Source organism: Nerophis lumbriciformis, linkage group LG22 (genome assembly GCF_033978685.3).
Source record: "Nerophis lumbriciformis linkage group LG22, RoL_Nlum_v2.1, whole genome shotgun sequence".
Taxonomy (NCBI): Eukaryota; Metazoa; Chordata; class Actinopteri; order Syngnathiformes; family Syngnathidae; genus Nerophis; species Nerophis lumbriciformis.
Window position 1 is genome coordinate 18,426,247 of NC_084569.2, and position 16,906 is coordinate 18,443,152.

Consider the following 16,906-nt stretch of genomic DNA (forward strand, 5'->3'; position numbering starts at 1 on the left):
AACTTCCATACCGTATGATAAGCAAATCCCACTACTACAGCTTTGCAGCATAGGTGTGCTACTTAAACTTAATTGATGTAGTTTAATAGTGGTGTGGCCTAACATAAATCATGATCATTAATTAATAAAAGTTAATTTTATTTTGAATTGAGTTTCCATAAATATATAAAAGTATTCATCATATTCTCTTCATGTCATATTAGGCTCCAGTGCCATAATTGGCCCGCGGGTCGTAATTTGGACACCGATTGTCCAGAATTAACTTTCACCAGTTTAGAAAGGATGCACCAGCAGCAGCAGGTTACATTTAGTATGTCAATATAGCTTCATTAGCTGGTTAGCTCTTTGTGTTAAATGCGCCGCTGAAAATTAGTTTGCCTGCGTTAGTGTTTATAATAACAATATCGCTAATATTTAGTTAATATACAGTTCACTAGATGTTAATGGAGTACTGTTGGCGGGTTTTGGATGTTTTTATAGAGGGCTTTGTGGGCGAAATAGTGTTGACACCATTGTTTTTACAATTTAGAATTCATGAAAAAACAAAAACATGTCTTATACATAGGGATTGTGAATGTTAAACAACACATCCCTTTCCAATTTGTGCATACATCCAGTATGACTGATCTGAGTTCTCACCGTGACGGCATCACAACGGAAATTGACGAAGCCTTTTTGAGCAGTAAATTCTAAACGGCCGTTTGATATTGTGGCGTTTTGTGGATGCTTAGACGATATTTTCACATGTTTTGCGGACTGGAAATATCATTGGATATTGTTTTTTAATGGATAAAATTAAACCCATTTCAACATATAAATAGCATTTATTTTTCCATTATACTGGTACTTTATTAAAAAAAAAGAAAGAAAGACAAAGTGCTCTAGTTTTCCGAAGTTATATTTACAGAAAGTGTTTGCTGGGTGCACACACATTTTTCATTAAAAACATCACAGACAGGTGTGTGCAAAGGTGAAATCAATCCTCCACTTGTGCAAGTGTGGGAGGAGCCTGCAGCAATAAAAGGCTGCTCATCCACCCTTGTCCAGAAAGGACACCAGAATAGTTTCCTGCAAAACTTCTTTTTCCAAAATCTTCACTTTATCTACATTTTCTTCCATGATGAGTTGGATGAAGTGTTGTGTGTTCCCCCTGGTGCTGCTGTGCATGTGGCAGCTGTAGTGATGGGTTGATGAGGCGTCATGAAGCGTTTCGACACATTGCAAAACTGTATTGATACTGTGTCGATACTGTGTCACTAAATACTGACATCTGCTGGACATTAAAAATCCCTACAGGCAACCTATGGACCGACTCAACTGACACTGATTTTATGCCCTAGTACAGGGGTCACCAACCTTTTTGAAACCAAAAACTACTTCTTGGGTACTGATTAATGCGAAGGGCTACGAGTTTGATACACACTTAAATAAATAAATATATTGTCATTTGTAAGTTACACGTAAGTGTGATTTAAACAAGAATTGCTAAATAAATAAATTTATATATATAAAAAAATGGGTATTTCTGTCTGTCATACATTTTTTTTTTCCTTTTATGGAAGGTTTTTTGTAGAGAATAAATGATTAAAAAAAAAAACTTAATTGAACGGTTTAAAAGAGGAGAACACACGAAAAAAATTAAAATACAATTTTGAAACATAGTTTATCTTCAATTTCGACTCTTTAAAATTCAAAATTCAACCGACAAAAAGAAGAGAAAAACTAGCTAATTTGAATCTTTTTGAAAAAATTAAAAAATAATTTATGGAACATCATTAGTAATTTTTCCTGATTAAGATACATTTTAGAATTTTGATGACATGTTTTAAATTGGTTAAAATCCAATCTGCACTTTGTTAGAATATTTAACAAATTGGACCAAGCTATATTTCTAACAAAGACAAATCAGTATTTCTTCTAGATTTTCCAGAACAAAAATTTTAAAAGAAATTCAAAATACTTTGAAATAAGATTTAAATTTGATTCTACAGATTTTCTAGATTTGCCAGAATAATTTTTTTGAATTTTAATCATAGTAAGTTTGAAGAAATATTTCACAAATATTCTTCGTCGAAAAAACAGAAGCTAAAATATTTATTATTCTTTACAATAATAATAAAAAAAAAAAACTTGAACATTGATTTAAATTGTCAGGAAAGAAGAGGAAGAAATTTAAAAGGTAAAAAGGTATATTTGTTTAAAAATCCTAAAATCATTTTTAAGGTTGTGTTTTTTCTCTAAAATTGTATTTCTAAAAGTAATAAGAAGCAAAGTAAAAAATAAATGAATTTATTTAAACAAGTGAAGACCCATCCATCCATCCATTTTCTACCGCTTATTCCAAGTGAAGACCAAGTCTTTAAAATATTTTCTTGGATTTTCAAATTCTATTTGAGTTTTGTCTCTTTTAGAATTAAAAATGTCGAGCAAAGTGAGACCAGCTTGCTAGTAAATAAATAAAATTAAAAAAATAGAGGCAGCTCACTGGTAAGTGCTGCTATTTGAGCTATTTTTAGAACAGGCGAGCGGGCAACTCATCTGGTCCTTACGGGCCACCTGGTGCCCGCGGGCACCGCGTTGGTGACCCCTGCTCTAGTATATACAATAATACAAACCAAGTCATTGTATTTCATTTAGGATTATTTCATATCTTCATTTAAATAAAAATATATTTTTATCTTTTTTAGATACAGTCAATAAATAATGTGAACATGTATCATAACATGGAAATCTAAGAGAACGTGTTGTGGATGATTGTGGTCTGGGATTTTTTTTAATTTTATTTTTTTACACATTTTTATAAAAAAAAATAAAAAAAAGTTTTCCGACGTATTACATTTTAGACGATTTCTCTTCTTAGTTATTATTTCTCCGGCTGTAGAAAAGACACGCTCACAGGGCACAGAGGAGGCGTCAGTGCGACACAGTTCGCGTATCGGTCACGTGACCAAAACAGCTCATGATCGGTCACGTGACTTTCTAAAAGCGGTACGCGCACCGACACAGGGTTTTGCTCTATGAGCTCGACGCATGCGCCGATGCATCGGTGTTGCCGGACCCATCACTAGACAGCTGCAAGAAGGAGCACATGCCTGCACTTGTCCTCTCACGCATCCACAGACCGCCTTTTGCCAGTCAGGTGTCGTCGTGTAAGTGAGATCCTGCATTTAAATTTAGGACTGATGCCAGTTGACTCTGCTTGAATTTGAATCACGTTTATGATTTTACCAAACAGATGAAGACTGACTGAGGCTTTTTTCAGTTCTTAGGGAGTTTGTTGTAATTCTAGTCTTTTCTGTCTTTCTAGTCATCAGGGTAAAGGTGGGTTTTTTTTGTTTTGTTTTGTTTTTTCTGAAAAAAAAACAAACAAAAAAAACAAACAAACAAAAAAAAAAAAACGGCGTTGGTAAATTTAACGACGTCAAGTATGACATCCAACACATTGCGGTAATTATGAGGCATTAATACAAATTAATGAGGCTTATGCATGAATAAACATTTTTCATTTGGTTATTTGATTTTCCAGACTTACAGAGGACCTAAGAAGCTCTTTGGTACCATCTACACTGCATCCAACTCTGCAGAATGTGGTGTGAGTCTGACCAGAGGTGTAGAATATTTGATCACAGGTAAGCATTTTATATGCTGGTAGATCTCAAAAGGTTTTATTTTTCCAGCATGAAGATAATTGAAATGAGTTTGAGTCACTTGTTCATCACAACTTTCATCAACTGTAACGCTGTTTTGACTGTGGTTCAAATGTTCGACTTTAGAACTGAAGGGTTTTGGCTCTTCGAGATTCAGAATTTCGTTGCAAAATATGCTAGTGTGAAATGTACATGCTGTAGTTTAAATTAAGGTTATGTAAACATTGATATAAAATGTAACAAAGCCTAGTTAAAGTGGTGGACTTGTGCAGCCCTTTGAGACACTTGTGACTGCCTTCTCTTCGGTGCAATAACCCATTCCACCAACCACCCTGTTTTTGTTTTTGTTTTTTTCATGTATATATTCATTTCACACCATATTCATTGCACTTCTACATTTTTTATATTTTTATATATTTGCACATTGTTTTTCTAGCATGCACACATCGCACTGTATGGAATGGCCTCAATCTCGTTACCTTGCGTAATGACAATAAAGCTGATTCTGATTCTGATTCTGATTAAGGGCTATATAAATAAACTTTGATTTTACCATAGGATGAGGATATCTAAGTGGGGCATATTCTCTGTTCAGCTTTTTCGTCACCCATATTTCCCTTTTTTTTAGGCCAAATGAGATCTGACATTGTGTGACTACATTGTTCCCTGGAAAAGCAGCCACAAGATCCTGGTGGAGCGTTATTCAATGGGCTGTGATTGCAAGGTAAGCAAACCTAACGGTCATCATTTCCAAGAACGTGTTCAATCCTGATCGGGTTTTATCCTCCAGATCACTCGCTGTGACTCTGTCCCGTGTGGGATCAGCGGCCCGACTGAGTGCTTGTGGACGGAAAAGCTGTTTGGTGATTCAGGGCAGGACAAACAATGTGCTTGCATCAAGAGAAGGGATGGTTCTTGTGTCTGGTACAAGGAGGCCGCCTCACCCACAAAGGGTTAATGGATTAAAGACTCCAAAATCCCCACCTTGTTTATTATTATTAAAAAAAAAAAAAGGTGACTTGTCAGCAACAACACTGTCACCTTGTCCTGCAGGAAAGAACCTAGGATAATTTAATTTTTGTCATTTTAATTTTTATGGCATTAACTCAAGTTCTCAAGGCACTTTTCATGTTGTAGAAGCATGTTTCTCATTGTCATCCCATTGGGTTGAGTTTTGAAGTATTTGAAGTGTATTTTTTTTGAGGGTTTTTAAAATGGCAATTGGTTCAGCCATTGGTGGTGTCAGGTCTATTTTACGGAGGCTTAAGCCTCAAACTTTTCAGTTTTACTAAATGCAGGAATATGAATTAGAAAATAACCTATTATTTTTCACTATTACTCATTTGAAGACAGTACTTAATATCCGTTCCATAAGTAACACCTGCATTACTGTATGGAAAACCCAGTCCACTTTTTCACTGTTACCTTAGCAAGATCGAGCAGGATATCGTTAAGGCTAGTTCAGTGCGTTGAACACTGCTGGGTAGGTTATCCAATTCGGCTTTTTTTTTTTGTCAAATCTGATTTTGTATAGGCCACATTACAAAAAAGAATGTCCAGACTCCAATGTGAATGCAAACTGACCCGAACACAGACTTGGTAGTATGACGTCCTGCGGTGTTTACTGAAGTAAACATGCTTCAATACTAGTCTCAGTACTGGCACATTTGTGGCTATTTTAAGGATTCTGTGCAATCAAAGGCCTTGTTTACATTGCAAATCAGATTATTTTACCCTCAAGTGATATATATATTTTTTTGCCATCTAAACTCTTCAAAGTGATCAAATCTGATCTTTTGGCATCAGACAGGCCACATCAGGAGGTAGTCCTGAATCTGATTATCTGATCTTTTCAAATGTGAATTCAATCAAAATGCAATGTGACTTTTTTTTCCATCAGTTTAGGGCGAGCTAAGTCACTCGTGCGCCGGAAAAAAGCAGTCGCCAGCGAAAATGTATATTTCATCACTTGTGGTTTCTTTTTTCAAGACGACCAAATTTTCGATGCATCACTTGTCAATAGTGCGCAAATAGGCTATAAGTAATGTATTTTGATTCCGAAATCTTGGCAATTGTTGAAGGACCTAAATGACGCTGTGGCGCATTTACCTACATGTGAGTTGAAAAATAAAGTTCACATAGATCCACTCTCTAACAACCATAAAACCATTACAACCTTTCCAAATATATTACACTATATACAGCCATTCATACATTGTATTGAATTTTCACAAAACATTTTAAGGTGATGCTACTTTTATTTTATTTTGTCGTAGTAGCTACTTCCTGTCAACTTTGTTTTCACTTTATTGAAGTGTGCATGTAAAGTGACATCGAGGCCACATTAGGGCTGTGCAGGTTTACACTGGAGTCAGATCAAAATCACATTTTACTTGCAAACAGTCAGCTGGAAAAATCAAATTCGGGCCACTTTGGCCTACAGTGTAAATGTCAAAGTCCACACTTTCTGAGACTATAAAAATGGGACCCATTACCTCCCTGCTTGGCACTCTGCATCAAGGGTTGGAATTAAGGGTTAAATCACCAAAAATGATTCCCGGGCGCGGCCACCACTGCTGCTCACTCCTCCCCTCACCTCCCAGGGGTTGATCAAGGGTGATGGGTCAAATGCAGAGAATAATTTTGCCACACCTAGTGTGTGTGTGTGTGACAATCATGGGTACTTCAACTTAACTTTAACTACGGAGAAGATTATGAAAGACGTCTCTCACAGTTGCGAGGACATTTGTCTCAATGTCTGCTCTGAAGAGCGAGTTGTGGAACATTGACGTGAGTTCCTATAACATTTTCGCCTGTTTCTGCTCATTCGTCAACTATTTTGTATCGGTCTATTTTGGTGAGCTTACGGTGGGCGTCATTATTTGCCATTATGCGACTGGAGTGCACCATTACTCTATCTGATTGATTTATAATATAAAACTGATAATGTCTTTCATATTGCTGACAGAAAAATAACTTCCATACCGTATGATAAGCAAATCGCACTACTACAGCTTTGCAGCATAGGTGTGCTACTTAAACTTAATTGATGTAGTTTAATAGTGGTGTAGCGTAACATAAATCATGATCATTAATTAATAAAAGTTAATTTTCTTTTGAATTGACTTTCCATAAATATATAAAAGTATTCATCATATTCTCTTCATGTCATATTAGGCTCCAGTGTTGCTCTTTTAAGTTAGAGCTTTTATCCAATCAGAATCCAGCTAGCTTGTTGCCAGCGCTGTATGAATTCTGCCGGAGGCCTTCTGACCCAACATGAGAAATGGGAGCATGGGGAAAATCCCCTGAAGAGCAGGAAAACCTGCGAAACAGGCTTGTAGGGATTTTTTCCTGACCTAACGTATATTCCGCTCTACCCCGGTATTGAGCACAGTATAACGGATAAACCACAGAAACCTCGACTATACATATATATATATATGTGTATATATATATATATATATATATATATATATATATATATATATATATATATATATATATATATACACAGATATTTAAATTTCATATGATAACACCCTGCCTGACCAGATTGCTTGTTGACCTTGTGCTGTCTCACGGGGAAAATTTAAGGTGCCATAATTGGCCCGCGGGTCGTAATTTGGACACCGATTGTCCAGAATTAACTTTCACCAGTTTAGAAAGGATGCACCAGCAGCAGCAGGTTACATTTAGTATGTCAATATAGCTTCATTAGCTGGTTAGCTCTTTGTGATTAATGCGCCGCTGAAAATTAGTTTGCCTGTGTTAGTGCTTATAATAACAATATCGCTAATATTTAGTTAATATACAGTTCACTAGATGTTAATGGAGTACTGTTGGCGGGTTTTGGATGTTTTTATAGAGGGCTTTGTGGGCGGAATAGACGAGCCCATGTTGACACCATTGTTTTTACAATTTAGAATTCATGAAAAAACAAACACATATATGTCTTATACATAGGGATTGTGAATGTTAAAAAGCACATCCCTTTCCCATTTGTGCATACATCCAGTATGACTGATCTGAGTTCTCACCGTGACGACATCACAACGGAAATTGACGAAGCCTTTTTGAGCAGTAAATTCTAAACGGCCGTTTGATATCGTGACATTTTGTGGATGCTTAGACAATATTTTCACATGTTTTGCAGACTGGAAATATCATTGGATATGTTTTTTTAATGGATAAAATAAAACCCATTTCAACATATAAATAGTATTTATTTTTCCATTATACTGGTACTTTATTAAAAAAAAAAAAGAAAAAAGCAGACCCTCACGGGTTCAAACTTGTGTCCATTGTATCGTCCAGGAAAGAAGGAAAAAAATCATGATTTCTTCGGAAAAATGGAAGGGTAGAGAGGTAATGGCACTGCAGTGAAAAAAGTTACTTTATTATCTAAAAATGTGTAATATTAAAAAATGTAAGTGATGATTTTGTATCAGTAAACTATTATTAGTCTATTGTTTTGTCTTTGTGTCTTTTCTCAGCTCTATCGGGCCAAGTTGCCGTGGAAACAATATAACGAGCCCTAATTGAATATATCTAGAAACTTGACCAGAAAAATACTCTGGTTCCTGCGTGTTGTTTTAAATGACGTTTATTGTCTGGGTGCTTTAGTGCAGACACATCACACAGAAAGACAAAGTGCTTTAGTTTTTCTAAGTTATATTTACAGAAAGTGTTTGCTGGATGCGCACACATTTTTCATTAAAAACGTCACCGACAGGTGTGTGCAAAGTTGAAATCAATCCTCCACTTGTGCAAGTGTGGGAGGAGCCTGCAGTAATAAAAGGCTGCTCATCCACCCTTGTCCAGAAAGGACATCAGAATATTTGCCTGCTGAACTTCTTTTCCCAAAATTGTCTCTTCTTAGCTACATTTTCTTCCATGATGAGTTGGATGAAGTGTTGTGTGTTCCCCCTGGTGCTGCTGTGCATGTGGCAGCTGCAAGAAGGAGCACACGCCTGCACTTGTCCTCTCACGCATCCACAGACCGCCTTTTGCCAGTCAGGTGTCGGTAAGTGAGATCCTGCATTTAAATTTAGGACTGATGCCAGTTGACTCTGCTTGAATTTGAATCTCTTTTATGATTTTACCAAACAGATGAAGGCTGACTGAGGCTTCTTTTGGTTCTTAGGGAGTTTGTTGTAATTCTAGTCTTCAGAGATTGACTGGCTTCATTTTTGTCTTTCTAGTCATCAGGGCAAAGGTGCTTGCAAAAAAAACCGGCGTTGGTAAATTTAACGACGTCAAGTATGACATCCAACACATTGCGGTGATTATGAGGCATTAATACAAATTAATGAGGTTTATGCGGAATAAACATTTTTCTTTTGGTTTGATTTTCCAGACATTCAGAGGCCCTGAGAAGCTCTTTGGTACCATCTACACTGCATCCAACTCTGCAGCATGTGGTGTGAGTCTGACCAGAGGTGTAGAATATTTGATCACAGGTAAGCATCTTATATGCTGGTAGATCTCAAAAGGTTTTATTTTTCCAGCATGAAGATGATGGAAATGAGTTTGAGTCACTTGTTCATCACAACTTTCATCAACTGTAACGCTGTTTTGACTGAGTGGTTCAAATGTTCGACTTTAGAACTGAAGGGTTTTGGCTCTTTGAGATTCAAAATTTCCTTGCAATATATGCTAGTGTGAAATGTACATGCTGTAGTTTAAATTAAGGTTATGTAAACATTGATATAAAATGTAACAAAGCCTAGTTAAAGTGGTGGACTTGTGCAGCCCTTTGAGACACTTGTGATTAAGGGCTATAGAAATAACTTTGATTTTACCATAGGCTGACGATATCTAAGTGGGGCATATTCTCTGTTCAGCTTTTTCGTCACCCATATTTCCCTTTTTTTAGGCCGAATGAGATCTGACGGGTCTCTGTACATCTCATTGTGTGACTACATTGTTCCCTGGAAAAGCAGCCACACGATCCTGGTGGAGCGTTATTCAATGGGCTGTGATTGCAAGGTAAGCAAACCTAACGGTCATCATTTCCAAGAACGTGTTCAATCCTGATCAGGTTTTATCCTCCAGATCACTCGCTGTGACTCTGTCCCGTGTGGGATCAGCGGCCCGACTGAGTGCTTGTGGACGGAAAAGCTGTTTGGTGATTCAGGGCAGGACAAACAATGTGCTTGCATCAAGAGAAGGGATGGTTCTTGTGTCTGGTACAAGGAGGCCGCCTCACCCACAAAGGGTTAATGGATTAAAGACTCCAAAATCCCCACCTTGCAGGAAAATTAAAAAAAATCACATCTATTTAAAGCAATGCAATGTCTTTTACTATGTTGAGTTTGCATGCTTTTAAAATGACAATCATGAGTTCAAAAATGTCAGTCTTTGCAGTACCTATATTATGATTTCCCAATCAAATGAATAAATATTATTTAAAAAAAAAAAGGTGACTTGTCAGCCACAACACTGTCACCTTGTCCTGCAGGAAAGAACCTAGGATAATTTAATTTTTAATTTTTATGGCATTAACTCATGTTATCAAGGCACTTTTCATGTTGTAGAAGAATGTTTCTCATTGTCATCCCATTGGGTTGAGTTTTGAAGTGTATTTTTTTGAGGGTTTTTAAAATGGCAATTGGTTCAGCCATTGGTGGTGTCAGGTCTATTTTACGGAGGCTTAAGCCTCAAACTTTTCAGTTTTACTAAATGCAGGAATATGAATTAGAAAATAACCTGTTATTTTTCACTATTACTCATTTGAAGACTGTACTTAATATCCGTTCCATCAGTAACAACCGCATTACTGTATGGAAAACCCAGTCCACGTTTTCACTGTTACCTTAGCAAGATCGAGCAGGATATCGTTAAGGCTAGTTCAGTGCATTGAACACTGCTGGGTAGGTTATCCAATTCAGCTTTTTTTTTTTTTTGTCAAATCTGATTTTGTATAGGCCACATTACAAAAAAGTATGTCCAGACTCCAATGTGAATGCAAACTGACCCGAACACAGACTTGGCAGTATGACGTCCTGCGGTGTTTACTGAAGTAAACACGCTTCAATACTAGTCTCAGTACTGGCACATTTGTGGCTATTTTAAGGATTCTGTGCAATCAAAGGCCTTGTTTACATTGCAAATCAGATTATTTTACCCTCAATTGATATATATTTTTTTTGCCATCTAAACTCTTCAAAGTGATCAAATCTGATCTTTTGGCATCAGTCAGGCCACATCAGGAGGTCGTCCTGAATCTGATTATCTGATCTTTTCAAATGTGAATTCAATCAAAATGCAATGTGATTTTTTTTCCCATCAGCTTAGGGCGAGCTACGTCACTCGAGTGCCAGAAAAAAGCAGTCGCCAGCGAAAATTTATATTTCATAACTTGTGGTTTCGGTTTTTATTTAAGACGACCAAATTTTTGATGCATCACTTGTCAATAGTGCGCAAATAGGCTATAAGTAATATATTTTGATTCCGAAGACTTGGCAATTGAAGGACCTAAATGACGCTATGGCGCATTTACCTACATGTGAGTTGAAAAATAAAGTTCACATAGATCCACTCTCTAACAACCATAAAACCATTACAACCCTCCCAAATATATTACACTATATACAGCCATTCACACATATTTAATTTCCACATAAAACAAAACATTTTAAGGTGTTGCTACGTTTATTTTATTTTGTAGTAGTAGCTACTTCCTGTCAACTTTGTTTTCACTTCATTGAAGTGTGCATGTAAAGTGACATGGAGGCCACATTAGGGCTGTGCACGTTTACACTGGAGTCAGGTCAAAATCACATTTTACTTGCAGTGTAAACAGTCAAAATGTAAATGTCAAAGTCAACAGTTTCTGAGACTATAAAAATGGGACCCATTACCTCTCTGCTTGGCACTTTGCATCAAGGGTTGGAATTGCGGGTTAAATCACCAAAAATGATTCCCGGGCGCGGCCACCACTGCTGCTCACTGCTCCCCTCACCTCCCAGGGGTTGATCAAGGGTGATGGGTCAAATGCAGAGAATAATTTTGCCACACCTCGTGTGTGAGTGACAATCATGGGTACTTCAACTTAACTTTAACTACGGAGAAGATTATGAAAGACGTCTCTCACAGTTGTGGGGACATTTGCCTCAATGTCTGCTCTGAAGAGCGAGTTGTGGAACATTGACGTGAGTTTTTATTACATTTTCGCCTGTTTCTGCTCATTCGTCAACTATTTTGCATCGGTCTATTTTGGTGAGCTTATGATGAGCGTCATTATTTGCCATTATGCGACCGGAGTGCACCATAACTCTATCTGATTGATTTATAATATAAAACTGATAATGTCTTTCATATTGCTGACAGAAAAATAACTTCCATACCGTATGATAATTAAATCCCACTACTACAGCTTTGCAGCATAGGTGTGCTACTTAAACTTAATTGATGTAGTTTAATAGTGGTGTGGCCTAACATAAATCATGATCATTAATAAAAGTTAATTTTATTTTGAATTGACTTTCCATAAATATATAAAAGTATTCATATTCTCTTCATGTCATATTAGGCTCCAGTGTTGCTCTTTTAAGTTAGAGCTTTTATCCAATCAGAATCCAGCTAGCTTGTTGCCAGCGCTGTATGAATTCTGCCGGAGGCCTTCTGACCCAACATGACAAATGGGAGCATGGGGAAAATCCCTTGAAGAGCAGGAAAACCTGCGAAACAGGCTTGTAGAGATTTTTTCCTGACCTAACGTATATTCCGCTTTACCTCGGTATTGAGCACTGTATAACGGATAAACCACAGAAACCTCGACTATACATATACATATATACATATATATATATATATATATATATATATATATATATATATACTGTATATATATATATATATATATATATATGTATATATATGTATATATATTTTAGGGCTGCGAATCTTTGGGTGTCCCACGATTCGATTCAATATCGATTTTTTTTCTCGATTCAACGGGATTCTCGATTTAAAAACGATATTTTCCCGATTCAAAATGATTCTCTATTCATTCAATACATAGGATTTCAGCAGGATCTACCCCAGTCTGCTGACATGCAAGCAGAGTAGTAGATTTTTGTAAAAAGCTTTTATAATTGTAAAGGACAATGTTTTATCAACTGATTGCAATAATGTAAATTTGTTTTAACTATTAAATGAACCAAAAATATGACTCATTTTATCTTTGTGAAAATATTGGACACAGTGTGTTGTCAAGCTTATGAGATGCGATGCAAGTGTAAGCCACTGTGACACTATTGTTCTTTTTTTTTTTTTTTTTTTTTTTATAAATGTCTAATGATAATGTCAATGAGGGATTTTTAATCACTGCTATGTTGACATTGTAACTAATATTGATACTGTTGTTGATAATCATTTTTGTTTCACTACTTCTGGTTTGTTCTGTCGTGTTTGTGTCTCCTCTCAATTGCTCTGTTTATTGCAGTTCTGAGTGTTGCTGGGTCGGGTTTGGTTTTTGGAATTGGATTGCATTGTTATGTTATTGCTGTGTATTGTTTTGTTGGATTGATAAATTAAAAAATAAATAAATAAAATAAATCGATTTTTAAAAAATGAGAATCGATTCTGAATCGCACAACGTGAAAATCTCGATTCGAATTAGAATCGATTTTTTTTTCCCACACCTAATATATATATATATATATATATATATATATATATAGATATATAAAAAACCGATACATAATTGTTCATATAACATTTTCATTCATTATTAGAAGTGGATATTAAGAATATGTGAATGTTCAACTTCTACTTTGTTTATCTTTGTGATGACCGCCTTAAAGTTTTGTAATCATTTAGAAATATCAAGTAGCTAAAATGCGCCAAACATGAATAAGTGTGGAGAGAGTTTTTTTGCATTTTTCCCATCATGATTTGCAATGGATTTAAATGGGTGTGATTTTTTATTTTTTATGGTGGTTGACTGTTTTTAAAAAATATATATTTACAAAGTTCAGTGAGCAGGTTGTGTTATGTCTGATATGTTGACTTTTTTGCACCATGACTAAGGAAGGTTGTTTGGATTCGGTCATAAACAAGCTGCGCTCAATGGTCACCGGGCTAAGTCGTCCCCAAAATGGCAACAAGTATGCTCTTATCAAACCCCCAGATATTTAAATTTCATATGATAACACCCTGCCTGACCAGATTGACCTTGTGCTGTCTCACGGGGAAAATTGAAGGTGCCAATTGAAGGACCAAAACCCTTAAAACAATTAAAACACTCTAACATAAAATCTGCTTGGTGAGAAGAATTATCTAATCAGACAGAAAATAAGCAAACATTGCCCTTATTTGAGATTTTTAATCCTACTTAGATTTCAGTTTTTGCAGTGTATTCATGTTCCGGGTTTGGTGTGTCCTGTAGAGGAAAAAAGGTCAATCGTGACGTCACACGCCAGTTTTGACAGAGCAATTTTACAACAATAACCAACATCATTTACTTTTATTACTTATGAAGCATATTGTGAATAAATTGAGAATGGCAATTGAACAAAAGTTTTAGCAACTGCTATGTAAAGGAACAGCGGTAGGATTAAATAAGCTCTGCTTCTTCCTACTCCTTTTCGAACATGTTGAATAGAGAAACTGGAAACTGATGTATCATGTTGTATGCGTGCATGTTCCAAATAAACTTAAACACACACTGAGCAGGTGTGTTGTCAGTGCAGCAGATAATTCAAGTGTGTACAAGTTGTGGTCTATGGTTGCAAAAGGCATAATCATGGGAGTGTGTTTTGTTTAGTCACTCAGTGCAGTTGGTCCTGCAGGTGGAGTACGTGCCGTCTTTCACGGATCCACTTTGCACCCTTTTGATGAGCATGTAAACATTTGTATGCTCGTACAACACTTAAAACCTTTAGCATATCTGTATGTGGAATTAAATTATGGAATGTATCAAAGCACCAATATGATTCAGTTTAAGAGACTGTTCAATCTACAAGTGTTCACAAAGTACACAGAACAAGAATTATGATTAACATCTTGAACCTTTTTTTTTTATTGAGACATTTATTTATTTAATATTTGTTTAGTTACTATGGTTTATAATTCACTGTTCTACTACCGAGAACAAGACAATGGGATAAAATTGCTATGGTGTGAAAAGGGGTGGGATTAAATAAGCTCTGCTACTTCCTACTCCTTTTTGGACGTGCTATAATGAAACTGGAGTAGTGTGATACATTACATTGTATCGTATGCATGTTCAAAATAAACTGGAACTGAAAGATCTGTGGCATAACTATTAGTGGTGTGTGATGGTTTAATTTAATGACAAACTAACACGATATAGCATAAAGACAATAGCCACAGAGTGGAGAGTTCCTTCTGTTTAGAAATTTAGCACAAATATATTATTTAGTTTGCCATGTATTTATATGAATCCAAAACCTGTGCATCTAATTAAATTCTGGGTGGAGTGGAATGGTTAAAAAAAAAAAAAGGTAATTGTGAGTAATCCACAAAGGTTGAAAGGAAGCAATTGTGAAACATCTTAAGAGTTCAGTTGCCTCCACTCAACTTTTGTGGATAGTAGAAGACTCCTTTCACACAGAGGCTCAAACAATTTAGGTCCACCAGCCCTGCAAGGTGTCCCTTCTTTTTTGTAGACTTACACTTCCTTTATTGTCATTCAAACTTGAACTTTACAGTACAGATAAGAATGACATTTCATTGCATTAGCTTGTTTTGCAGGATAAAAGGGCAACAAAGGTGCAGATATAAATATATTTATTGTACAGATAAATATGTTGCTCTTTTGCATATGCATCTACGTTTAAATTTAGACTTCCTTTTATTGTCATTCAAATTCAGTTTACGGATGTATGTCAGACTGTTTTATAGTCCAGCATAATGATTATTTTCAGGGAGTTGGCAACCGTAACTATATGAATTAAACAATGAAATGTCTTTTTCCAACAATTTCTTACTGTATCTACTTTGTGCCAAAAAGTCTGGCAAAACCATCTTTTAATTTTTTTTTTTTTTTTTCATAAGTTACAGCTCCTAAACATATTTTCACAAATATGCTGTCATTAAAAACTTGGTGTTTTTAATGACAGTAATGAGAATTTTAGTTTTATAGAGAACATGTATAAGGGTTTGACAAGTCACCCATGCACTCAATTTGAGTTTTACATACCAGCCAAGATATTTTTGCCTGCTTTACTGGTTTTTTTAAATCAATTTTAGTAGAGGAATGTAGCCTGACTACATTTTGACATTTCTGGTTGACTTCCTGTCTAACCGGGCACATTTCTTCAATAAGACTTAATGAAAATAACAGCACTGTTTTGACCTTAGATTTAGACTTCCTTTTATCATCATTCAAATTTGAACTTCACAGTACATATAAGAAGGAAATTTTGGTGCATTAGCTCGTTGTAGTGCAGGATAAAAGAGCAATAAGGTGCAGATATAATTTGCTTTTTTGCATATGCATCCACGTTTATGGGTGTATGTTATATTGTCTTTATATTCCAGCAAGTTAATCCGTTTTTTGGGGGGGGAATTGAGGGGATTATGATGCGTTCAAGAGTCTTATGGCCTGAGGGAAGAAGCTGTTACAGAACCTGGAGGTTCTGCTACGGAGGCTGCGGAACCTCTTTCTAGAGTCCAGCAGTGAAAACAGTCCTTGGTGGGGGTGGGAGGAGTCTCTACAGATTTTCTGAGCCCTGGTCAGGCAGCGGTTTTTTGCAATCTCCTGGATAGGAGGAAGGGGAGTCCTGATCTTTTCCAGCGTCCTCACCACTCTCTGCAGAGACTTCCAGTCTGACCTATAATATAGCTTTCTGTTTCTCCATCTCTTTAGAGAAATTAAACTCAACTTGAGTTCTCACATGACTGTTTAGCAGATGCCTTTTATTGGTGTTTGCTTCAATTCTAGTCAAAGATTGACTGGCATTTTCTTTCTAGCAATCAAGGCAAAGGTGGTTTCAAAGGCGACGGCCAGTGAATATAAGTATGACATCACGTATGACATCAAACTGACCAAGGTTAATAATTATAGTCAATTATGTCAATGATTGCCAGTGTTGGGACTAACGCGTTACAAAGTAACGCGTTACTGTAACGCCGTTGCTATCGGCGGTAACTAGTAATCTAACGCGTTATTTTTTATATTCAGTAACTCCGTTACCGTTACTACATGATGCGTTACTGCGTTATTTTGCGTTATTTTTTATGTAGTATCGGCTAGAAACTGAGAAGATCTGAGTGTCGCTGCTGAA

General features: G+C 36.3%; 1 protein-coding gene and 1 long non-coding RNA gene across 2 annotated transcripts; both read left to right on the plus strand.

Annotated features, from left to right (window-relative positions):
- Positions 1-4,291: 4,291 nt before the first annotated feature.
- LOC133615060 (uncharacterized) lies at positions 4,292-4,635 on the plus strand. The gene is made up of 2 exons (XR_009816677.2): positions 4,292-4,371; positions 4,438-4,635. It is a non-coding gene; the product is annotated as an uncharacterized lncRNA (long non-coding RNA).
- A 3,831-nt stretch (positions 4,636-8,466) lies between these two features.
- LOC133615059 (metalloproteinase inhibitor 2-like) lies at positions 8,467-9,938 on the plus strand. Its single transcript, XM_061973400.2, has 5 exons — positions 8,467-8,673; positions 8,852-8,931; positions 9,007-9,109; positions 9,526-9,638; positions 9,705-9,938. The coding sequence occupies exons 1-5, from the start codon at positions 8,544-8,546 to the stop codon at positions 9,870-9,872; spliced, it is 594 nt and encodes a 197-aa protein (XP_061829384.1). The 5' UTR covers positions 8,467-8,543; the 3' UTR covers positions 9,873-9,938.
- The last annotated feature ends 6,968 nt before the right edge of the window (positions 9,939-16,906 follow it).